General features: G+C 45.2%; 1 protein-coding gene across 2 annotated transcripts in view; it reads left to right on the plus strand.

Annotated features, from left to right (window-relative positions):
* LOC146799880 (general transcription factor II-I repeat domain-containing protein 2-like) overlaps positions 1 to 8,968 on the plus strand; it is an 83,401-nt gene extending 74,433 nt beyond the window's left edge. For both annotated transcript variants that reach the window (XM_085620802.1, XM_085620803.1), the window contains one exon: positions 6,493 to 8,968. In XM_085620802.1, coding sequence (XP_085476928.1) covers positions 6,493 to 8,366 — 1,874 coding nt within the window. In that variant the 3' untranslated portion in view covers positions 8,367 to 8,968. The remainder of the gene's footprint in view (positions 1 to 6,492) is intronic.
* Positions 8,969 to 26,171: the final 17,203 nt, after the last annotated feature.

The following is a 26,171-nucleotide window of genomic DNA, read 5'->3' on the forward strand; positions in this document are numbered from 1 at the left end:
GCACCATAATGGCTTTACTGAATTCTGGGACGTTTGGTAGCAAACTTCTCAGCATAATAAATCCACACTGATGCCACACTGATTTATTATACAATGCACCCAAAGGGCATCTTAGACATGCCCCCTGACAAACGACCAGTCTCTAGTGAGTTCCCTGACTGGTTCACACCAGCCTGCCACCACAAAACATGTTTCTGGACCCCTGGGATGGTAGCCTTCACTCCTCAAGCCCAGAAACAAAGCCTTTCCTGGGAAGAGGTGGTCACTCCTCCCCCAGGCCAGGAAGAGCCATCTGTGGCAGGGGAGCTTCAAAGGCCTTGTCGCCTTTGTAACACGACCCCCAGTCTCTCCTGCTATCGGGAGCAGGCCCCCTTCCTGTCTCCCCTCCTTTTGGGGGAAGACAGACGGGAAAAATTAGCACAGCCCAGAAAGTGTGCCCTCCTCTGCCAACCTCACCCCTCACGTGGGGGATCCGAGGTGAAGCCCACTCTTCAGGTCGTGCCATCTTCTAGATGGCAGGCCCTGTCCAATCAGGATGAGGGATTGTGCCCACTCCCCCACGTGGGGTGACCACACCAAGGGTGTAGTCACCCGAAGGTCAGTAACCCATTGGCTACTGACCTCAAGACCCCTAAAACCCCCCTAAATACAGTATGTAGGGGGCTGCCCTGAACAAAGAAGACGGATTCCCACAACCTACAAAGAAGAAGGACCAAAGAAGACGCCCAGCAGAGGAGACTGCAGAGAAGAACTGACTTGGCCTCAGCCCTACCGGCACGTCTGCAGTTTCCTGAGATCCTGCGTCAAAAGTCGTCTTGTCCTGCAGCCAGCGACCTCCAAGGAGGACTGTCTGCCTTCAATAAACAGCACCTCTGTTCAAAAGAATCTCCCAAGACAGACTCTGAGCCTGCTGAGGATAAAGAAACCTGACACCTGGAACCACCACTGCACCTGACGCCTACGTTTGGATCCGGGTGGCCCACCAGTCCCAGCGAGGTCCCCTAGCGCTCAAGAGTCCGAGGCCACTGTGGGTTGACCCCTCCAGGACTCCCAGATGTCGCCTGCAGCCTCTACATGGAGACCCCCCTCCCCCCAGCCGCAAGTGGCCCGGTAAGGTGAAATCCGACCTCAAAGGACACTCCTAAATCCAGCAACCCTGGAGAAGAGAACCGGAGGTGCTCCTACGTCTCGAGCCCTCCAACTTAGCCTGCCTGGGAGTTGGTTCCTCCTGGAAGACTTCCTGGACCGAGCCTGCAGCTAAAAACCGAAACCTGCAATCCCCATTGAAAACAACAGTGCATCCGATTCCAAAACCGCACCATGCACCAAGCTGCCCCTGCGCCACTGCTGGTGCACCTTGTGTGCTAACTCAGATCCTCCTTTGCCTTGAGCCTAACACCAGGATCTTTGCTCCCGTAACCTTGTGGCCTGCTCGTGAGGCCAACCGGAGGCTCCTAATCCCCCATTGGATAACATTGGGCCTCAGCACTCTGCCGCACAAGTGCAGCTAAGGGTGTTATAAGAGTGTTTCCTCGACCCTGGGGAACCCTGGTTCTAACTCCAGAATACCAACTCCAAAACCCGAGTACTTACCTTAAAACCGAAAACACTGTTTTCCCCCATAGGACTGCATTGACTGCTTTTCTGAGAATTTGTTTTTGAGTGTGGTGTTGGTTTGTATGAAAACTTGAAAAACTGCAAATGTACCAAAAGTGAATTACTTGCCTTTTGTCTAGGAAATGTGTCAGTGTGATATCTAGGCATATCACACTGATTAGCAAAAGTAACTTAATAAGTAATGAGTATTGTAATCTACAAAGTAACTGAAAAGTAATTCTGATTATTCACCTACCTGTGTTCGAGGCATGTGGGCTGCTGAATTCATATCTGTGCATAGATCGCCACCTAGTGTTGTAAATCAACCACCTGCATTTGAACCTGCATTCAACTGTAATTAATTTCCTAAGTATTGCAAAGTATTATTTCACTTACCTGCACCAGGCCTGGCTGGGTTCTAGAAACAAAATAACTAAATAATATTTGTATACAATCAAATTGGTCTGAGTTCAGTCTTTGAGTGTGCGACACCATTTCTTGCCTGCCTGAGTGTGTACAATAAATGCTTAACACTATCCCCTGATAAAGCCTTACTGCTCAACCACACTACCACAAATAGAGTGTAAGGTAATATCTACTTTTACCGCTGCCTACTTTTGGGGTTCCACTGGACACTAAACCTTACTTTGGTATATTATATACAGAGCCAGTTTCCTACAAGGGGTGACTTACCTATGCTGTCAGGCAGTGCTAGCTGGCATCTCACCCAGGCAGGGTGCCATTTTCTCCTCCACCGGGGCATGCAGGCTGCAAGGGCAGTGTCCCAGTGAGAGGGTACCAAGAGACCCTCTTCAGCTTCCAGGCCCCAGGTACCCAGGGTACAACTTACTGAGGACTTGCAGAAGTACCAATTGGATGATTGTTTAGGGAAGGAGCACTGGCACAGGGAACCTGGTTGGCAGGGACCATGTGCACTAGATTTGAAACCACATCAAAACCAGGCACAAAGTGTGGGTGGAGGCCTAACCATGCAAATGGTCCTTTTCCTGTTTGACCCCTGTATATTGGAATAAGCTCCCACACTTTATTAGGACCTGTACGGACCATTTTTGCTTCAGGAAACTACTGAACACAGCTTTGTTCTGAGCTGGTCGTGCTGAGGTACCCCTCTGGGGGGATTCGAGCGTGTTATAAATGGCTTTAACATTAACAAGAGGCACTTTCTCACAGGGGGCAATTGCACGATAGATAGTGCAAACAATTCAGACATACTTAAGGGCAGGAGTTAAACTAAAGGAGGGAAACCAAGGGCACAGTCTGTAGAAAGAAAGTAGCAACACTTCTTCTCTGGCAAATGTCTCCATCTGTATGGCAGGTACCTAGTCATCCATACACACAGTCAGAGTATTACTTCGTGAACATCCAACTGAGCAAAGAAGCTCAGGTGAGACAAAAGGTGCTAAAACACCTGCTCTCAAGAAACAATTATGTTGTACACAGAGACCAATATTGCTACAATCAGTGCTTACCTGTAGGAGTCGTTTCTGGATTCACTTGTGACCCTCCCACCACCGCAGAAATAAAGCAGACATGCGAACTGTGGGGGTAGGAAAACATCAATAACAAAGTTTAAAGAATTGCAAGTCCCCAGAAAAAAGAATTTGAAGATGGCAACCTTACACCGGAATGTCTAAGGCACGCGTCTGATGTCAAAATGGAACAGACATTCCACCAAATAGTAGTCGACGATGACACCCTTAAAAAAAAAAAAAGAGAGAAAGTATAAAGACCATTTCGGACCCAACCACACTAAACACAGAATAAATGTGTAGCATGTGAATCCAGACAATTCTTCCAGCTGCAAACTACAACTACAGGTAAGTAACCAACTTGACATTGCAGACAAAGAGACACAACTTATTATGTGAAATAAATAGGTGCAATGAGGAGAGCAAGATGGTGACAGGTGTCCAGGGCCCCATTTCCTGCTCCTGTGACTGACACTGAAATGAATGAATGTAATGCAAAAAGGTGACTGGAGTCAAAGGCCATCTCTCCTGCTCCAGTAACTGACTGTGAAATGAATGGATGTAATGTAGGGGCGACAGGTGTGTATAGAAACCTCACCTCCTGCTTCAGTGACTGACTGTGAAACTAATGAATGTAATGAAGCCAGTCAGTTTTGAAGAGCGCCCACTCCAGCTCAGGTGAATGTGAAATTAAAGAACAGGTTACTTAACTTCAGTAACGCTCTTTCTGGTATATGTAGGAAGCTGGCTCTCTATATAGAGTACCAAAATGAGGTGCACTATGCATAGTCATAGTGTCCATTACTAGTGAACAGGTGGTTGCTTTAACAATCCCATGGTGCTCAATTTGTGCTAGTGTGGCCAAGCAGCCTTAGGCTTATAGGAGGGGAGTGTTAGGCATTTGTTTCACAAACAGTCAATAAATGAGACACACACTCAATAAGGAAATCCAACACCAATTTAGAAAAATAATCCTGTTCCCCTAGTATCGGTGTAGGGGAGCACCTGGGGGTACTGGCCTTTCCACACTTGGTGGGGAGACTGATCTGACCTCCTGTAGCATGGCGACCTCTTCCTTGGCAGCTGCTGTGTCTGTGGAACCGGTGGTCTACAGATTGGTGTAACAGATGTTGCAGTCGGTGCCTGCAGGCTGCAGGGAAATGGCTCTTCCACTTCAAGGGAGATGCTGGCTGGTTGGTGAAATACTGGCAGCCCTCAGAGGCTTTGGGAGGATGCACAGCTGCAGGACCTGTCAAATCTTTGCAATTGTTGGGACAGGGGCAAGGGCAGGCGGACAGGGATTGGTGCCAAGTCCTCAGCTAGTCCAGTTCTGGCGTTCTTCGGCTCTTCTTTGTCCTTCTTTAATTAGGCGAATCTAAGCTCCTGGTGTCAGGGGGCTACCTAAATACCTAATTTAGGGGCGTTAAGGGGAATGAAAGGTAGTAGTCAAAGGGAGTAGGCATAACCACAACATGTTGGCATAACCCTGTCCCACACTTCCTAATTCCACCAAAAACAAGATGTTGGAACCCTTCTTTCATCAAAGGCAGCTCACCTTAGGGGTGTGACTAGCCTGGCAGCGCAACACTCCTACTTGCACAGCTAATTTCCTGCCTGTCTTGTTGCCAAATGGACCTCAGGGCAGGGGGCTGCATATCCCAGGTCTGGGTAAGCTGGGGTCGCATATCCATGGCGACAGGGGCTTTGCAGATTCACTAGCCATTGTTTCTAGGCCACAGAGCGTGGGCTCTCAACTGCAGGGGGTCAGAAACTTGTCTGCGGTGGCAGGCTGGACGATACCAGATATCCTGCACGTTAGACACTGGTACGTTTTTACTCATGGTTTGTACCATGACATGCAGTCTGCAATGGCAGGCTGCATGCATTTGTATGGGGGTCCCTTAGGGTGGAATAATGCATGCTACAGTCCTTAGAGACCCTCTTTGGTACCTATGCCGTAGATACCAGGGGTACTACTTGCTAGGGAGTTACAGGGGTGCCAAAATGTGTGCCGATTGTGTTACAATTAGACCATTTTACCTTGTTTTAGGGCAAGAGCAATGGCCGGGACCGAGTGCACATAGGACCCATGTCATGATCATTACAAAGGGGCCTCTTCCTGCAATAGTAATTTTTAAACATGGACTCCCTCCATCTCTGATGACAAGAAAGGAAACTCACTCATCATGTTCATCATATATGTGGCCTAGGTTATTACTACGCACAGAGATTTATAGTCTTACAGGAGAGATTTTGTACAGTGCACACTCTGAACTGATGCATTTCAATGTGCTGTCATGTGTGATGATGAAAAAGGGGAAGGCATTGTGTTGCAACATTTATAGCCCTTACTAACCAAATGAGAGGCCTTGAAGCACTTACCTACATGGTCTGCAATCTGTGCAATGTAGGGCGTGTGATTGGAGTTGTTTTCTTTGATTTGTGATCCTATGTGGCAAGTGTTTCCATGTCTTGCCTAATGAGCGCCAAGGTGCGGTTATCATGTTACGGGACGCATCGCATAGCAGTGTGGTGGATAAGGTGTGAGACCTAAATGCAGTTCATGATTTTCAGTTTTCTGACAGCTTTGAACACAACATTATTACCTGCCTAAGTCATCTGCCTTCAATATGGAGTATGCATGTGTCACCCCTCACCCAATGAAGCACTGTTTGGTATAAAGCCCAGTTAGGTTTTTGGTCCAGGACACCTTCTTGTAATTGTTGCTTTAATGTTGCGTAGCAAAAAAAGCGCATGTACTTATTTTAATGACTTTTCTGAAATCGTACTTGTCTTGCATACGTGTGAACTTATCGACTCAAAATTGCAGTTGAAGGCAGGTATTTTAGAGGGCGACCCCAAGGAAATGGAGACTGAATATTCCTTAGGAGATGATATTGGTTTGGAATACGGGTGACCCCAGTTGCCATTAGTCAGAGATCGTGTTCTTTCTGCCGGTGTCATGGAACATCGTTATCTGGAGTCGTTTTGAAAGCTTGTCCTACTTTAAAAAAAAAAAAGTCCAATGTTTGCTAGAAATGTAGGAGTACCCGGTAGAAAAGATTTGATAAACTTTCACATTTGTGCATTGAGTGCTTTGTGTGGTACAAATTGTAGTCATCTTCCTATTTGCAGGAGTAGGCTAAACTCCACACAACCCATAGTTTTGGGCTGTCCTTCGGTTATGCTGAATCAAACCTCAGGCGATTTGTGAAAAGCAGTCTTCCAGTGTTCATAATTAAATACAGCTAATGTGGGTTAGTTATCTCGCTTTCCAACGGTGCTTTTTAATTTACCAGCATGGATGTTAATCACAAATGGCCTGACCTACATCATTAAAGGTGTCCACATGTACTCTTGTATGTTATGCATTGGACTTTATCAACATTTCTATTTTTGCTTACAGCCTTAACAACTACAGTCATGGATGAAGAGCCAGGTCCCGCCAAAAGGCCAAAAAGGAAGAAATACTACTTCCATCAAGAGTGGGAGAACGAATTTTTATTTACACAATTTAAAGACAACTGCGTATGTTTAATCTGTGGAGCAAAACTTGCAGTGGGAAAAAAGGGAAATGTTAAGAGACATTTTTCTACAGTACATGTGCAATTTGAGAGTAAGTTTCCTAAAGGAAGCAGTCTGAGGACACAAAAAGTAAACGAACTGAAATCTGCATTGCAAACTCGGCAATCTTGTGTTACAACGAAGAAAGCCACTGCGGCAACTGAAGCATCTTTCAAAGTTACTCATCACTTGATCAAGCACAAAACAACATTTTTGGATGGAGCCATTGTGAAGGAAGCAATGCTTCTAATGGCAGAGTCCTTATTCAAAGACTTCAAAAATAGCCCTGAAATTATGTCAGCCATTTCAGATCTGCAGTTGGGGTCGGACACTTTGGCAACAAGGGTATCTGCGCTATCGGCCAACATGAGAGAGCAGCTAGAGAGGGATTTAAAGACCTGCAAATATTTTTCTCTTCAGTGTGATGAATCTGTTGATGCAAGCGATATTGCCCAGTTGGCAATGTTCGTTAGAATGGTTTTTGAAGATTTCACTCATAAAGAGGAATTTTTAACTTTATTGCCTCTGAAAACCACAACCAGAGGAGCTGACATCCACAATGAGATGAAGAATTATTTTGTGAAACAAAATGTCCCATTGAAAAAGTTAGTGGCAATAACAACTGATGGCGCGCCCGCAATGAGAGGGCGTCATGCTGATTTCATTGCAAATTGCAGAGCAGATCCAGATTTTCCTCCATTATTGAACTACCATTGCATTATACATCAACAGGCAATATGTGCCAAGGTAATGGGGTTTGATCATGTGATGACTCCTGTTGTTAAAATTATTAATTCAATTCGTGCTAAGGCCAAGCAGCATCGAACCTTCAAATTATTCCTTGAAGAACTATCGGCTGAGTATGGTGACCTTTTACTGCATACTCCGATCCGATGGCTTGGCAGGGCAAAAATACTGCGTAGATTCCTTTCCCTATTGCCAGAAGTCAAAGCTTTCATGGAGTCTAGAAATGAAGATACCACACAGTTATCAAACACTGAATGGTTGCTTGATTTAGCATTTTTCACAGATGTGACAGAAAAATTAAATATCTTGAACAGCGAATTACGAAGAAAAAACAAGACAATCACTGGCATGATTAGTTCTGTGAAAACATTCAAATCAAAACTTAGCCTTTTCATACAGCATGTACAGAAAAGAAAGATGCAGCACTTTCCCTCTGTGCTCCAAATCCTTTCAGAAGACAAAGCGGAGACTGAGCTTCTAGACATAGAAAAATACAGTAGTCTGCTAAAGAGGCTTAATCAAGAGTTCAGTGAAAGATTTAGTGATTTGGAGCAACTGGAGCCCTGTGTGATGTTTATTTCAAACCCCTTCATAGAAGTGGACGTTAGTGACATTTCTGAGAAAATGAGTGTACTTCTTAGCCTTGACTCTTCCACCATGGAAATGGAGATTGTCACACTTCAAAATGACATTGAATTGAAAGCGAGGCAATCTGACGTTAATTTCTGGAGTCTTGTGGATGCTGAAAAGTATAAGAACATCCACACAGCTGCAATGAAACTTTTTTCCCTGTTTGGCTCCACTTATCTTTGTGAATCTGCGTTCTCAGTTATGAACTTTGTAAAATCTAAGTTTTTAACACGTCTGACTGATGAACATTTGAATGACTCCATTAGAGTTGCCCTCTCGGGCTATATTCCAGATTACAGGGGGTTGGTGGACGCCAGGCAGTGTCAAATCTCCCACTAAAATGGTTTGTATGCAGTTGCATTGAATGCATATTCAGTGACAGTTACTGGTGAAATCCCAAATCCAAGTATCTGTTTTGTTACTGACCACAAGAAAAAAGTCACTTTAGAGAAGAATCTTCAGCATCTTAGAATGCTTTTTATTAGTTGAACACCAAGAAAGGAATGTGTACTGCAGGCCTGCTTTACTAACAAGAAGAAAAAGTAGCTTGAGAGAAGAATCTTCATCACCTTCCCAAATGTTTATTAACTGCACAAGACAAGAATAAAGCAATGGTTACTACAGGCCTGGTTTATTGACATCAAGAAAAAAAGCCAGCTGTAGTAAACAATCTTTAGCATCTTTCAAGCTTTTTTATTTGTTGAACAAGAACAAAGAAATGTGTACTGCAGGCCTGGATTTCTGACACCAAGAAAAAAAGTTGCTGCAGACAGAATCTTCAGTACCTTACAAAGTGTTTTTTATAGTTGAACAAGAACAAAATGTATACTACAGGCCTGCTTTACTAACACCAAGAAAAGGTAGCTGGAGAGAAGAATCTTCCGCCCCTTTCCACATTTTTATTAACTGCTCAAGACCAGAATAAAGCAATGTTTACTGCAGTCCTGGTTTATTGACTTCAAGAAAAAAAAGATGGCTATACTGAAGAATCTTCAGCATCTTTTAAAGTTTTTATTAGTCATTCCTATCAATCTTTCTAGGGAACTCAGAGTATATTGTTTAAACCACAGAATGGGCTGTGAAGAAATCAGGCTTAAAGTCAATGAAACTGGGTGTTTGAGGGTGTCTCTTGTAAAAATGTGCGAGTTGCTTGGCCTTTAGTAGCTCACTACGATTTTCACTGACTGTGGCACTCACTACAGAAAAGGTGGGGGACACCTGTTCTATGCTGTAGACACCTCAACTCTACGCCACTCCTATCAAGTTCACTCCAATGTACATCACTCCACTGGACGCTTTTCCACTATACGCCATTATACTGTACACCACTCCACTCTATTCCACTGTATGCCATCCACTCTACAATACTCCATTGTACGCTTTTCCACTGTATGCCACTTCACTGTTTGCTACTCCATTCTACACCACTCCAGTGTATGGCACTTCACTCTATGCCACTGCACTACTCGATTGGACGCCAGTCCAATGTACGCCACTCCACTAAATGCTTTTGCACTCTACCCCATGCCACTAGATGCCACTCCAGTCTACATCCCTCCATTATATGCTACTCCACTGTATACTACTCCACTATAGACTATTGCACTCTGAGCCACTCCACTCTACGCCACTACACTCTATGCTATTACCATCTATGATGTTACACTGTACGTAACTCCACTCTACGCTGGTACACTCTATGCTTTTACACTGTATGTAATTCCACTCTAAGCCTCTTAAGTGTACTCCACTCCACAGTATGCCACTCCGCTATACGCTGCTGCAATCTACGCCACTGTATGCTATTCCACTGTATAGAACTTAGCTGTATGCTCCTCCACTCTACGCCATTTTACTGTACGCCACTCCACTGTAGGCTATTACATTTTACCCCAATCTAGTGTATGCCACTCCAGTCTACACCACTTCACTATACTCCACTGCCCTATACGCTACTCTACTTTCCATCCCTCCACTTTACGTTCGTCCACTGTATGTCACTCCACTATACAGTACTCCACTCTACCCCACCCCAGTGTACACCTCCCGACTGTACCGCACTCCATTTTATTCTAGTCCATTGGCCGTCACTCCACTATATGCTATTTCACTCTACCCACTTCACTGTGCACGGCTACAGTCTACCACCACTCTAGTGTACGCCATTTCACTGTATTCCACTCCACTCTATGCTGTGTATTCTGCGCTACGCCACTCCACTGTACTCCATTCTGCTACTCCACTCTACACTATTACCTTGTACACAACTTCAATCTTTGCCCTTTGCTGTATGGTATTCCACTGTACCCCACTCCAGTGTACTCTCTTCTATTCCATATACCTCCACTCTACAAACCAATTGTGTACTCCATGCCACTCTACTAAACTCTACACCACTCTATTTCCTTACATTCCACTGTCCAAATTTGCAGTCAATGCCGGTACACTCTATTGTACAACACTCTACTCTACTACAGTTTCCAATACTGTGCAACACAACACTCCACTATACTGTATGAGACGCCACTCCAATTTATAAGTTTCCTCAATTCTGCGCTATGCCACTTTAGTGTATACTACCCCACTCTACACTAATCCACTGTACCCTTCTCCACTCTACGACACTCCACTGTACACCACTTCACTCTATGCTATTCGCCTGTATGTCACTCCACTCTTCTATATTCCACTGTACAGTATTCCACTGTATGCTACTCCAGGGTAATCCACTCTACTCCACTGCAGTGTACGCCATTCCATTCTGCTTTGTTGTATGACACTCTCCTCCACTTTATATGACTCCACTCTATAAAAGTCATGGCGCTCTGCGACATTCTACTCTACTCTTTCCCTGTTCACTCCACTTTCCAACTGTATACTCCACTCTATGTCCATGCACTCCAGTGTACAACACTCTGTTCTACTATACAACACTTTTCTATATTTTCTATATGACACAGCACTCCACTCTACTGTACGAGACACCACTTCAATTTATAACCGTTTACTACCTACCCTATGCCAGTGCACTCCACGCCTCTCTACTCTACGGCACACCAATATACTCTATTATATTTTTGTGTTACAGCACTCTACTCCACACCTCCACTGTTTGAGACTTTATCTCCTGCTACACTACTATACAACAATCCACTCTATGCAGCTCCACTATTTCACACACTACTGTACTTTATGCAACTCCACTCTACAACACTCTACTATATTGTATGCCACTCTGACACTTTACTCTGATCTATAGCCCTTCACTCCACTGTACTATACTGTATGCCACTGTACAACACTCTACTCTGATACTCTAGTCCACTATACAACACTGTACACAACTTTGTATGCCACTACACCCCACTTTACCCCAGTCTATTCTGACACAGTACACCATTCTACTCCACTGTATGCCACTCTTTGCATTGTATGCCTTACCACTCTACCAAACTCTACAACACTGTACTGTACACCACTCCACTCTACAAAAATCAAGTTGACTGTATGCCACTCTAGTCTACATCACTTTCCAATACTGTACAACACCCCACTACACTCTACTGTACAACCCGGTACTCCAATTTATGTTATTTTACTCAACTATATGCTACGCTATTATTTAACTAAGATAGAAAGTCCAAGTTGAATTTTCACACCCATACCAGCACCAGATGAGTGTACTTCCAAATGTTTCTGTTTTTCTTCTTTCTCCACTCTATTGCTCTCCACGCCACTATAGTCTACGGCACACCACTCCACTCTATGGCACTTTATTCCTCTCCAGTGTACTCCACTCCACTATACTCTTCTATGCTTTATCCCACTATACGCCACTGTAATATACTCTACTATATGCTTGTCTACTGTCCAGCACTCTACTACACTGTATGCAACTCCACTCTACAACACTGTACTACACTCTATGCCACTCAGACACTCTACTACACTCTATGCCCATCCACTCTGCCACTGTAACACACTGTATGATACTCGATGACACGCCATGCAACTTCTTTTTGCGTTACACCACTCCACTATAACACTTCACTATACGACTCTCTCGTCTAAGACACTCCACTTGACGATACTCCACTCTGACCCTCTACTTCACCCTAATCCACTCTAAAACACTCGACTGCACTCTGACAGTCTACGACACCCTACTCTACTTTTTAACACGCCAATCCACGGTCCAACTCGCTGCTCCATTCTACAATACTTGACTATACTATATGAGACACCATGCCACTAAACTATATAAAACTTTACTACACTGGACGATAAAATACTTCACTCTATGACAATAGACTTTAAAGCACTCTCCTTCATTGTACTGTAAGACACTCAACATAACTCTCCACTTCTGACACTGAGCTCTACGATTTTAAACACATTTTTATTAAATTTTCTTTTAAAAAAATCATTGAAATTCAATGAAAAAAGAAAAGGTAAAGCTTAGTTATAGTTAGGAAAACTCATTTTCCCTGTACATACCAAGTGCGTTTAAACTACATAAACTTATAAAATTCAAAAGTTATAACTTTCATTTACAATTTATCCATCACCTAAAATTATTATAAATAGCGGACCTTGTTTCACACTTTTCAGCTCGTTACCCAGGCAACACTAACTATAATTTGCCACTCTACCATACACTGTGTTCTTACAAATAATAATACTCTACTGTATAGCACTACAGTATACGAGACTCTCCGCCACTGCATGACACTACACTTGACCACACTGAACTATACCAGACTCTACTCTACTGAACTCCACTCTTGCGCTACACTCTCCAAAACTCTTCTACACTCTGTGCCACTCTAAAACACTATAATACATGACCCTCCACTCCACCACACTCCATTCGACAACACTCCACTGTACAACACTCAGCTGTACTGTTTGACACTCGACTTCACTATACAACAATCGCTCCACTCTAGGATACTCTACTTAATGAAACGACACACCACTCTACTGCATAACACTTTACTCCACTGAACGGTGCGTCACTCCACTCGATTCCGCTCTATTCCACTCTACGACACTCCCCTTCACTGTATTGTACTACAATCCACTTTACAACACTCCAATCAGTGACACTCCACACATTTTTATTTAAAAATAAAATCCATTAACTTACAATGAAAAAAAAAGGTTAAGAATAATTTAAAGTTAGAAATGCCTCATGTATTCTTTCGATACAAACCCAACTTAAAATACACAAACATTAAAAATTGTGAAGTTATCATTTCTAATTATTGAACCTCCTTCAAATTATTAAGTCGCAAACTTCTGAACAGTTTTGTCACCTCACTTGCCACACTACATTAACTATAACCCCTGCACTGTTTATACCCCTGCATGCTGCATCACATATAGCATGTGAAGTCATAGAATTCATAACCACATATGTAACATCTCAAATGACATTACTTGTCATACCACAGTGCATTGTATGTGGCGAGTTATAGTTAGTATTGTCTGGTTAGCGAGCTGAAAAGAATGTGTAACAAGGTCCTCAATTTATAATAATTTGAAGCTGATAGATAAATTGTAAATGAAAGTTATAGTATAACTTTAGAATTTTAAAAGTTTTTGTAGTTTAAGCTTGGTCTGTATAAATGTTGCTCGAACATGAAATTTACCATGAAAAGAAAAAAGACAGGATCAGTGTACTAAGTGCTCTGTTGGTTTTTAGTTTTCTGGTTAAAAACAGAAGAGATACAAGCACTGCGAGAAACTGTAACTTTTAGGAGACTAGCAATTTTACGTAGTTAATTCTGCCAATGGGAAAATTGGGTGGAAAACTGAGTTCCACTGAGAAGTCTTTGATTTCCCTCCATCTAGGCTCAACAATTTCTTCCCATTTGTTCACACTTTCAAGGGGCTTTCTTCCCAAATATCTTCTTTGAGGAGATGTTAATTTTGACAAATGCTGACAGTGTTTGTAACCTCCATGTTCCGCCTCTTGAATTATGGTATCATATCCCATTGAGATTATTTGACAAGCCTTCCCAAGGCGATTAGGTCTCTCCACTATTGATGCTACTTTCTTAGGAGCCTCTTACATGCGGTAAAATGACTGCATTTCTTTACAGTCTCTTTTTATTTTCAAAGAATCATTAAGTCTTGGAATGGTTGGTATTACATCTCTTTCATCAGACTTCAAAGAGGAGGAAGAGGCTGGTTGCATGGACCATCAGAACTGTGAGATAAAAGGAAGCATCGATAATTTTACAGGTGAGTAAATGGTGCTCGCAGAAAGACATAAGAGACACTTCCTTAAGTCTATTATTGGAACTGTACTTCTGTATTTGTTGATTATTGCATTCTGCTCATTCATTTCAAGTTCACTCTGCCTGGTCACACTTTTGTATTGTTTGTCTCTCTCTCCCCTCTGTTTCTTTCCTAGTGGATAATACGTGGGGACCAGGTTGAGTAATGTATCTGCTGGTGTTGCTAATTTCCATGATTCCCCTGCATAACTCAACAGCTGTTACTGTTTGTGTTATTTCTGTTTACAGGGCAGAAACAATTGCAGCGAGGTATACTCGTCTACCCAGTTTGTAAATTGTTTGTATTGCTGCTAGGCTGCACTTGAATGGTTTATTGTTTATATTTGCATTATTATAAAAGGTTACCTGTCTTTTAGCGTTCATAGTTGTAATCCATATGTTCTCTTCAGTGACTGTTCAACAAATGATTGAAACTGAGAATTTCAGTGCTGAAATGAATAATTACCTTGATCTCTTGTTCCAGTAGTAAAGATCTGCAAGTCTTCTAACAACTTTTCAGCGTTAAATAGAGAAGAACTTGTACTAAAGTGCCTCTTTTTGTATGATCACCCCAAACTTTTTAGACTAATATTGCTGGTTTGTCGATGATTATGTAATGCACTGGGCCTTACAGTCCAGGCCCCAGTACATGTGCTCTGTCCTTGTATGTGTACATTTGATTAACACCTGATTGGTATATTTATTTACATACAAGTCCTAGTATACGGTACTAGAGGTACCCAGGGCTAGTACTTTAAATGTCACCAGTGGACTGCATCACTAAATTGTGCCACCACTGCAGTGACAAGGTAAAACCATGACTCTAGGCCGTCAACTGTAGCATAGTCGGGCTTTTAAACTACCAACTTGACATGGTAATGTAGATCCTTTTGCTAGGCTAGAACTTTCTTTTTAATATTGAGTCATCCTTAGGGAAGGCCTTAGTAGCCCACAAGTCAGGGCGCTAGATATTAAAAAGAGGACTTGTAGTTGTTGTGTATTTTTTCATGTCCTCACAGTGAAAATCTAAACTTGTCATTTTCACTGTGGCAAGATTGGGAGCCCCCCTGACTAACCTGGAGTTTCACTAGCCCCAGCGCTGTGTGCTAACCTTCATTTGGGACCCCTGAATGTAGTACTCAGAGCTATCAAATCAGTTGTTACCTTAAACCTGACTTATTGCTGAATTCAGATTTAAATAACGTTTAATAGTAAGGCAACTTTAGAAGGTAACCATTTACTTGCCCCGAACGTCCTAAAAGCCTTACTCAATGCACAATAGCAGTTGTCCCTGAGACAGGTTGTTGCCCTCCTGCTAGGAGGTGTGAAGTGCTCCCAGGAAGGGGAGCAAAGGGACTTGCTGGGGGGATGAGATGTGACCTTCTCCTGCCAGGATAGGCCAAGGACGGTGGCTACTTAAGGCTCAGCTTTAAAGAGACTACCACCTCAGTGAAGCCAATGACGATAGCATGTTTACCTGTCCACTACTTTGTGCGGGCAAATAGGCTGCCATCCCCTCCCTAGGGGCAAAACCTATTGCACAACCGGTTTTCCAGGCTGAGTTGTGCAGTATGCTGGGCATAACCTAGGCATGTGCCTAGAGCTCCTCAGAAGGCAAGAAGACCTGAGCCATCTAGGGTTCTGGTAGAGAGGGGTACTCTTCCCCAGAAAGTGATGTAAAGTGGGAAGAGTTGTTCCATTGGAACTTTTGCTTCATTGACTAGTGAGTCCTCCTCTCCCACAAACAGAGTTGGCACAAAAGTGGCAGCCCTGGTTCTCAGTCCTTCAATCACTACTAGACTGGAAATGACAGAAGGACTGCCATGGTGCTCCCTCGACCAAATAGAGGCTGCACAAAGGCTGGACTGTACCTGCGGGGCTCGCAAAGAGAACTGTGCCTGCTGTGCCAACTTGTGGAAAAGGGCTCCGCCTGTGCCAGGACTGAAGAAGTGACTCCAAGGATTAGTTGGTAAGCCTCTTGTTAAGCCCCAGGACCACCAAAAGCTAAGGAAACCTGCACCCCTTGAGGGTCCAGCTGCCCAGGGACACCTTACCACTGCTGGATGCCAAATTGCCTGTTGGAATCCTGACCTGCCCAAGATGTCCCCAATTCCATGGGAACCGTGGCCGAAGTCGACGTGGACACTAGTCCTTAGAAAGAAAAGACTTACAGGTAAGTAAGTAACTGCTGAGACTGTTGTAACCTGGAGACCAGTTGACCAGTGGCGACGAACAGCACTCCCTGCTGCATTGTGGTTGACTAAGACCGGAGACTTCCCCTGACTCTTGTGGATACAAAGGTGGCCACATCTCTTCCACATCCCTGGCATCTTGTATTCCCAGCATCAGGACCACTTCTTTGCTGGACTGCGTTCAAGGAGAAAAGTGCATAGAGGACTCTGTGACTGGTGAACCCGACATGCAGCCATCTCCCTGGACCTAAGTGGCCCCTTGGCTGGCCACCAACCCGTTATGGCCCGTCCAAGAAGAGATTGGTTGAAAAGAATTTACTTGCCCTTGGAAAATTCTACATTCAGTTTCCCTCACTAGATTTGTGTTTTGGTCTCTATTTGAAATAAAAAATACACTCCAGTTATATAATTGTGTTGGATTTTTATTGTGTGTGTTTCTTACTTAGCTGCTTTTGTACTTCTGAGTGCTTTACACTTTTTCCTTTGTTTAAGCCTGGCTGTTCCGTGCCCCAACTACCCAAAACTGATCCAAAACCTTTATTAAAGAAACCTAACAGGACTTGCTAAAATATTTTTTCATTATTAAATGGTGAGGTGTCACTACCATACCACATTATATTACACTTTCCTACAGAACTGATGTGTCCTATAGGTTCTACTTTTCTTATGGTGTAAAAGCCTTTGTTGTGGATCCAATTTGCTCTCCGGCTCCCAAATTCTTGGTGGCCATATAGATGTATTTCCTGGTACAGAAGAACAATGTTTACAGTTAAGAGACCGACCCAGGGGTAATTTGTTATTTTAGAAGTCAGCACAGGTGAGTCACATGACACATCTAACTTAGTTCAGCCAATAACAGCACTATCCTAGGACCACAAAGAGCTTAGGGTCAGACTTTTCTACATTGCCGATGAAGCACGTGGTACCTCAAATACCATTCATCCCAGCACTCCGCATAACATCACTGTCAGTCTGTTTATCAACACACATTCAGCAGTCATCTACACACCCAACACAACCTAAAGACACTCTTCAATACAGAGACCTGGCTCACTCCCACCTCCTCACGCATCCTTGACTTCTTCATCCCCAAAGGCTACAAAATCCAAGGTGCAGACCACACTCGCCAGAAAGAAGCCGGACCCTCTATCATTCAAGCCCACCTGGCCTTGCAGTTTAAATTACCTAGCCTCATTCAACTTCATCTGCAAATCTGACCATACCAGATAGACACTGATCTCAACTCACAACTCCACTCATTCAGTACCACCCTGAAAACCATGTGAACACTATTGCACCTTTAATAACACTTCCTGCAAGCCTAACCCTCAGTACCTCGGTACTTCAAGTTCACCACAAGCCAAGGTTTAGTTAAAAAAAATACATTTATATTGTTTTCAGAACATATAGGGCGTTCACGTTCCACTTTAGTTCATTTGTCATAATAATGCATAACATGTCTAATGTTTGCACAAGGATTGTACAACACATCTCTAAAGAACACAAACAATTTGAAACCTGGCATACTGTAACTGCCGATACCAATGCCCCTAGCACTCCTTACTATCAGTATTTCTCTCCACAGTACCGTCTATGCCATGTGCCTGAAGAGTGTCTACAGTGAGAATCGCTGTCGCACCCTTCTGACTGCGCCCGATGATATGGCCAGATCTATAACCACAAGACCCAGCAGGATGAAGACCATCCCACGAGGGAGGGGAGATGGAAAATTGTTAAAGGATGACGATCTCCCAATCACCTAAAGATCTTCACCCTGATTTGAAGTCACGTCAGTTTTGGAAACAATGACGGTCACCCTATGCAATGAAAGAAGCCAAATGTTTTTTTTAATGTTAGACCCTCTCCCACTCTAGTAGTGGCATGCTTCATATTTTGGTCTAAACCTGGTCCCTAAAGACCAGGATGGGCTCGACCACATCCCAGGGAGCATTTTTTTATATAAATTGCCGCCGGGGTCTTCTCGGATTAAAAACACCTAGAGCAATCAGGGTTTCCCTTTTATTAGTGGTTGTTCAGGTATGATTAAAAACCAGAAGGATGGGATAGACTATGGGATATACTGATCTTATTACCCTGTCAAGTTAGTCAACATGTTTCATCCTCCCAAAAAGCAAGGCCCCTGAAGATCCATGGCTTGGCAGTTAAGGCTTGGGGCTGAGGAGCTGGATGGAGTTAGAGCATAGGATTGAAGAGCTAGAGGACAGGAGATGGCGCTAGTGTGAGTGTTTTCTCTCTGCCGCAACGCTGGCTACCCTATGGTGTTTTGATCTGCTCGGTTATCGGCTAGCTGACCTAACCCTGACCCGTAGCTCAGGTGCTCTCACCCGGCAATGCTTGTGATCGCCTCAGCTTTACCCACCTTCGAACGCCAGCCGTCTGCAGCCTCGGTCCGCGTCTGGAGCGAAGCGAGGAAAGTAAAATCTCGCATCTGGGTCTACGTGGTGCTCCGCTTTCGTGTTAACACAGGACCCGTCACCGGCAAAGATAAGACAAGACACAAGATTCAAACTGATAACGTGACAGAGGGGAGCCGAACGTGGTTGGACTTGCTTGGTGGCGGCTATAGTGGTGGGAAAAACGCGGGGAAGAGGAGCAGTAACGTGATGACCACTCGCGGCCAGAAGACTCTTAAGTCAAAGAACATCGCAGCCCACGAGGAGCTCTGGGATAAGGACAAAGCGGAGAAGACGGATAGACTGGATTCCAAAGGTAAAAGAGACCCCGGGGCGTGCAAGAAAAACATGGGGAGGCTTGGGGGGCAATCTGCTCAAAATAACTTACTTTGGGAAACCCTAGTGCCCCCCCATCTATTGCTAGACTTTTTACTAATCTAAAAAATGCACCCATCTCGACCCCAGCCGCTTCAAGTGGCTTAATAGAGGGCTCTTTAGAACAAGGGGCCTTATCAACTCCTCCGCTATCAACTCCAGGCGCAATAATTGAACTTGGTGGAGAGGCCTTTACTAAAGAAATCACCCAGGGATCAGAGCCTAACCCTGACCTGCGAGATAATGCTACCACTATCACTGCTGTTGATGCCTCTACGAATATTACCATCCCTTACGTCGCCACTAACATCACTACCGCTATTACTATTCCCTCAGCCACTGCTGGAGACCCTTTTGGCTGCGATGCCGATGAAACCATCCTCGGGCTAAATAAAACGACCGATGAAAGCGGCCTAGCAAATGAGAACTTTTTTTCTGGCTCGGATGGATCCTTAACCGGGTCTGATAATGAGCTAATAAGCTCTATAGAAACCACTCAATCTGATGGGGGGGGGGGGGGGGGGGGGGTAAATGATTCTGCTCCCAGAACCGCCAAACAGAAAAAAGTGAATGGTAAAAAACGTAGTCTGCCCAAACGGTGCACACAGACCCGCTTGGGTCCCTGCCTAATGGAAGCCCCAATTGCCTACAGCTACCTATCGAAAACTCTGAACCTACTCTAACTTCGATTCTAGCGTCTATTAAGCAATTCCAGGAAGAAGCTAGAGCGGACAGCATTGCGGCGAAGGGAGCTTCAAAAAAATTGCATGGGCGGGATCAGGAAATTAAATAAAACTTGCACCGATATCGGAGACCGGGTCTCAATGGTAGAAGGACGAACAGAGACCCTTTAAGCTGAAGTCTCTCAAATAAAAAAGCAAAGCGCCTCCCATGAGGCCCGCCTCACTGATATGATGGCCAAACTTGAAGAGCAGGAAAATAGGTTACGGAGAAATAACCTAAGATTATTAGGTATTCCGGAAGGCATTGAGGGAGATGACCCCAGAGGATATATTGTCAAACTGCTTCGGTCTGCCTTTCCATCTCCGACTAGCTGGAATCGGGAACAGGAGATTCAAAGGGCACACCGTTCTCCCTTTTTTTTGAAGCAAAGACGGGATGGTAGTATTGCTGGTAATGAGAAACCCAGAGCTTTTTGGTTTTTTTTTGGAAACTTTCTCCTAAGACAATTAATATATGGCCAGGCCTAACTCTCAGAAAGAGGTAGACGGGATTACATTCTTCTCTAAACCAGATTTTAGCCATGCAACCGTGGAGCGAAGATGGCGATTGCGCCAAATGATTACTCCCCTACAACAGCAAGGGGCCCAAGTCTTCTTGATGAACCCGGCAAGGCTGAAAGTTATATTCGAGGGCTCGACCCGGATTTTCTTATCTGAGATTAAAGCTGGCGAATACCTAAAGGAAATAGCGGGGAGAAAACGAAAATGAAATCTGAAACTTAGAACTTGGGGTTGAATTTCTTAAAACCTAAGCTTTAAAGCAACAGGGGGGGGGGGGGGTCTTATTGGCCTTCTCTTTCTCTTTTTTTTTTTTACTGAAGGTTGGAGGGAAGGGAAGTAGTGAAAAGGGGGTTGTGGAGGGGGGAGATGGAGAACATAAATTGTGCTTATCTTTCTTTGTTTATTTCTCTCATCTCCTCCCCCCCCCCACCCCCCTAAAAAAAAAGATTATTGCACTCCTTTCTCATTTCCCATCTGGTACAGCGAAGCTAGTCAATCTCCGATTATATAGGTTTTAACTTCGGAGCGGCGGCCGGGCGGGGGGATTCACATTCGTTTTCCATCATTCAGGGTTTCCCTGACTGTCTTTTTTTGGGGGGGGGGGGAATGGGGGTTGGGAGGAGAGTGTTTTTCGGGTTCATTTTGAATTTTGGGAGGGCAAATTTAATAGAGCGGTACTGTCTTTATTTAAAACATTTAACGTTATGCTATAGATAAAGGGAGCAGGATGTGAGGTCCTTTGGGGAGGCCTGGGGGGCTGGGAGGGTAGGGAGAACACTGGGTCTAAGGCTGTAGAATTTGATAGGGCCAGGGTGGGAGGATCTGATTGTCCGGGTTTTTAATTCTGCTATCTTATTGGGAATTAACAGGTTCAATGGGGGGGGGGGGGGGAGTATATGTGTGTGTGTGTGTGTATATATATATATATATATATATATATATATATATATATAATGACTACACAATGTAAACTTAGAATTATTTCTTTAAATATCTGCGGCCTGAATGATTCATTAAGAGACAGAAAACTGCGCAGACACTACGACTGATGGGGGCAGATATAGTATGTCTCCAAGAGACTCATATTGAAGTGGGCCAGAAGTATTTGTTGGATTCTTTAGGTTTCAAACTAATCGGGGCAACTACACAAGGAGCCCGAGTAAAGGGAGTCGGGATTTTTGCTCGTAAAACACTGCCACTAGCTGTGAATCAGGTTAAATCTGATCCATTAGGAAGATGGGTTTTGCAGCGTGAATCTTTCTGTATTCACTATGCTGTGCATTATTCCGCGATCTGTTGGTTGGGTCCGGATTCGTAGTCTTTCTCTCATTTAGTGTACCTCTTGTGACGTCGTCGTGCTTCCTGCGGAAGTCACACCTTGGTGCGCCATCTTCAGATTCTTTTTTCCGCCGTTGGGTCTGGATCGTCATCGAGAAACTCCAGAGTTTTAACGAAGGAAGAAGAAAAATACACGAGTTTCATCGAAGGAGAATTTATAGAAGACCACAGAGAGGAAGAGCATACAGCCGGGACGACGAAGAAGGAGGAGATCCTCGAAATCTTCGACGCCCATCGGAAAATGCGCACTCGGAGACTCTGAGCGCAATGGACAAGACAGCAATGGACAAGACACCCTTTAAATTCTGCCGTAACTGCCACCACAAATACGCGCAGAAGGACCAACATCCGGTCTGCAACCTTTGCCTGCCGATCGACCACGAGAGCAAGATCTGCAACGCCTGTTCCGCCTTCACGCCGAAGACACTCCGGGTGAGAGAAAGGCAGAGGAGAGCCAACTTCAACATGGAAGGCAAGGGTAAGGCCCCGTCGCTATACGAACTGGGCCTCTCCACCGACGATGAAGACATCATCGCCGAGGGACCTGATGTCTTCACGGTCGCAGAGACCGATAAGAAAACGCCTGACAAGGTAGGAGACACGTCGAGTACGAAACCCGAAAATCTGAGAGTGACTCTCGAAAAACAGAGTCAAAGTCCTCGAAAGGAACACCGGTGCCGAAAATTTGACGACTGCGAGTGGATCCAAGGACGAAAGGCCCAGCGGATCCTTCGAGAAGGACTCCCATGTGCCGAAGGCCGCCGAGAAACAGAGTTCGTCGAAGCAGGCCCACGACGTGGGGCGTTCGGCGACAAAGGACAAGGCCGCGTCGACGCAAGCTCAGTCGAAAAGACCAGCGCTCGACGCCGAACATGCCTCCGAAATGGAGAAGAAAAAGAGAAGGCTCGAGGCGGAGATGGAGAGCATCCTTCAGAGGAAGAAGGAGTTCGATGAGAAAATTAAAAAATTCAAAATCCCAACGAAACCGTCGACGGATGTCGTCGAGATCGAAGAACAGGAAGAGTTTGACGCCGAAGAGCAGTCGAGAGATCCTGAAGAAGAGGAGGAAGAGGAGCAGCAGTCGATCTACGGCTCAGCGCCGTCGACGACACATGAGCTGGAATGGCAGGACATCGATGCCGAAAATCCCGAAGAGCCCGTGGAGACCTATCCTTCGAGGCCTATGCCGCCAGACGACATTGGGGCATACAACATGGTCGTCAAGAGCGCTGCAGCAGCTTTTGGCGTGAAATTGGACGAGGAGAAGCCGAAAGCAGATTTTCTACTCGAAACACTGCTCCCCATCCAGACTAGGAGCCAGTTCCTCCCCATGCTCCAAAGCGTAATAAACCAAGGGAAGAAGGCGTTCAAGGACCCAGGAACTTGCAGATCCATCACTCCCAGAACAGAGAAGAAATACAAGCACTCCTCACAGGACCCGCCATATATCAAAGGATCAGTCACAGCTGACTCCATCATTGCGTCCACGGCCAGGAAAAGGGCCAATGTACCGGCAATCTCAGGGCCGCCTCCCGACAAGGAGAGCAGAAGGATGGACCTCACCGGGAGAAAGGTTGAGAGAAATGCGGCAATGCACTGGCGCATGGCGAACTCCAATGCCCTACTGAACAGGCACCAGTACCAGCACTGGGACGAGATGGGAGACCTAATCAAACATCTCCCCGAGCAATACCAGCAGAGAGCTTCCCATCTGGTAGAGGAAGGGAAGAATATTGCCAACTCATGCATTAAGACAGCATTGGACGGGGCAGAGACATCGAGCAGGATGATGGCTATAGGAATCACTGAAAGGAGGCAGGCCTGGCTCAGAATTTCAGGATTAAAGCAAGAGGTCCAGAACAACATACTGAACACCCCTTTCAACGGTGAGACGCTGTTCGGTGCTCCGGTGGACGAAAAACTCACCTAACTGAAGAAAGAAAATGAGACGGCAAGGTCTATGGGGGCCCTGCAATTCAGAGGGATGAGAAGAGGCACCCCAGCTCGGATACCCTACGGAAGGGGAGGAAACCAGCCGGAAACGTCATACCAGACATTCCAGCAAGGACAGCAGGGTGAAAGTCACGGCCAACAGGGACAGCAGAAGCAAAACTGGCAGTACCAGCCTCGAGGCCAGTCCTTTCGCGGTAGGGGAAACAGACGTGGCCAGAGAAGAAGAGGGGGAGACCAACCCTCATCAAAGTGACTTCGCACGGAAGAAAATGCTCACCCTCAGTATACCCCGAGGGGTGAAGCACAAAGTAAGCACAGTAAGGGGGGTACACAAACCAAACACCTACGAGCATGCAACACCAGTAGGCGGAAAACTGGGACTTTACCTTCAACAATGGCAAAAAATAACCTCATGCAAATGGATACTCAACGTCATACAGTACGGATACTGCATAGAGTTGGAAAAAAGATCTCCAAACAAGAAACCAAAGTAAAGACAACGCTCTGGTCAAGAGCTTGCTCAGCTCAGAGAAGAGACGCTACAACTACTCCAAAAGGAGGCCATAGAACCAGTGCCATGCAGAGAAAGGAACAAGGGAGTGTACTCACTACTTCCTGGTCCCAAAGGTGGACGGAACACTAAGACCCATCCTGGATCTACGATTCCTAAACAAATTCATAAAGACGCAAAAACTCAAAATGACATCGCTACAAGAAGTGCTACCTCAAATACGAGGCGGAGACTTCATGTCCACCGTGGATCTCAAAGATGCCTACCTGCACATCCCGATGAACAGGCGCCACAAAAACCTGTTAAGGTTCAACATCAACCAGGATCATTACCAATTCACAACCCTGGCATTCGGTCTAAAGTCCGCACCAAGGGTTTTCACAAAATGCCTTGCAGCAGTAGCAGCGTACCTACGGAGGGAAGGGATTCATGTGTATCCTTACCTAGACGACTGGCTAATCAAAGCAAGTACTCGCGACAAGTGCGAGGAACACGCAGAGCGGGTGACAAGAACACTAACAAACCTGGGGTTCTCGATACACTGGGGGAAGTCATCAATGGAACCAGAACAGGTGAAGATCTTCCTGGGGGCGCAGATCAACACCTTAGACAAAACGGTCCTGCCCAGCGACAGGAGAACAATAGCCCTGCTGAAGGAGACGCGTCTCTACCAGAAGGGGCGAGCTCTGACAGTGAGAACAGCGAGCAAGATCATGGGTATGATGGCGTCATGCATTCACCTAGTCCCCAATGTACGCCTAAACATGAGACCATTCCAAGAATGGCTGCAACAGCAATGGTCACAAGCAAACGGAAGTTGGGAGGATCTAGTGGTTGTAACGCACGCTGTGCAAGAAGAGATAACATGGTGGAACAGGGACAACATAACTATAGGGAAGCCCTTGACACCTTCAAGCCCAACTGTGACCATCACCACAGACGCATCCTAGATAGGATGGGGAGCACACATGAGCAAGCTCAGAGTGAGGGGTCTGTGGACTCCAGCGGATGCGGTCAAACACATCAACTACCTGGAATTGAAAACCGTACTGCTAGCCCTGAAGGCCTTCCAGAGGAAGCTGTACAATCAGAAAGTGTTGATACAAACAGACAACACCACAGCAATGTTCTACATCAACAAGCAGGGAGGAACACAATCGTTTCCCCTATCCAACCTGGCCCGGGAGATCTGGAAATGGGCCATCCCACTCAAAATAGACCTGCTGGCCATACACCTACCAGGAAAGGACAATGTGGAAGCAGACTGGCTCAGCAGGCAGACTTCAGCATCCCACGAGTGGGACCTCAATGGGCATAAAACGCAAAAACTATTCAGAAGGTGGGGAACACTGACAATAGATCTATTTGCAACACACCAGAATGCAAAATGCCAAAACTTCGCATCCAGACAACCTTAAAAACAATCCCAGGGGAATGCCCTATGGATAAGCTGGTCAAAAACATTTGCCTACGCTTTTCCACCAATACCACTGATACACAGGGTACTCAACAAATGCAGGACCAGCAACATGACGCTGATCGTAGTGGCACCACAGTGGGCAAGACAGACATGGTACTCGCAAATAGTTGAAATGGCGCAGGGGCCCCCACACAAATTCGCAAGAATAAAAGACTTGCTCACCATGCAGAATGGAGAGGTTCTACACCCAGAGCCAGCGAGCCTCAGCCTAGCAGCTTGGCTCCTGAGAACTTAGAGTTCGCACACCTTAAGCTACCTCAAAGCACTATGCAAGTGCTACGGGAGGCAAGGAGGCCAACAACACGGAAATGCTATGGGGATAAATGGAAAAGGTTTACAATATGGTGCAGCAG

The sequence above is a fragment of the Triturus cristatus genome, chromosome 8, assembly GCF_964204655.1.
Source record: "Triturus cristatus chromosome 8, aTriCri1.1, whole genome shotgun sequence".
Lineage (NCBI taxonomy): Eukaryota > Metazoa > Chordata > Amphibia > Caudata > Salamandridae > Triturus > Triturus cristatus.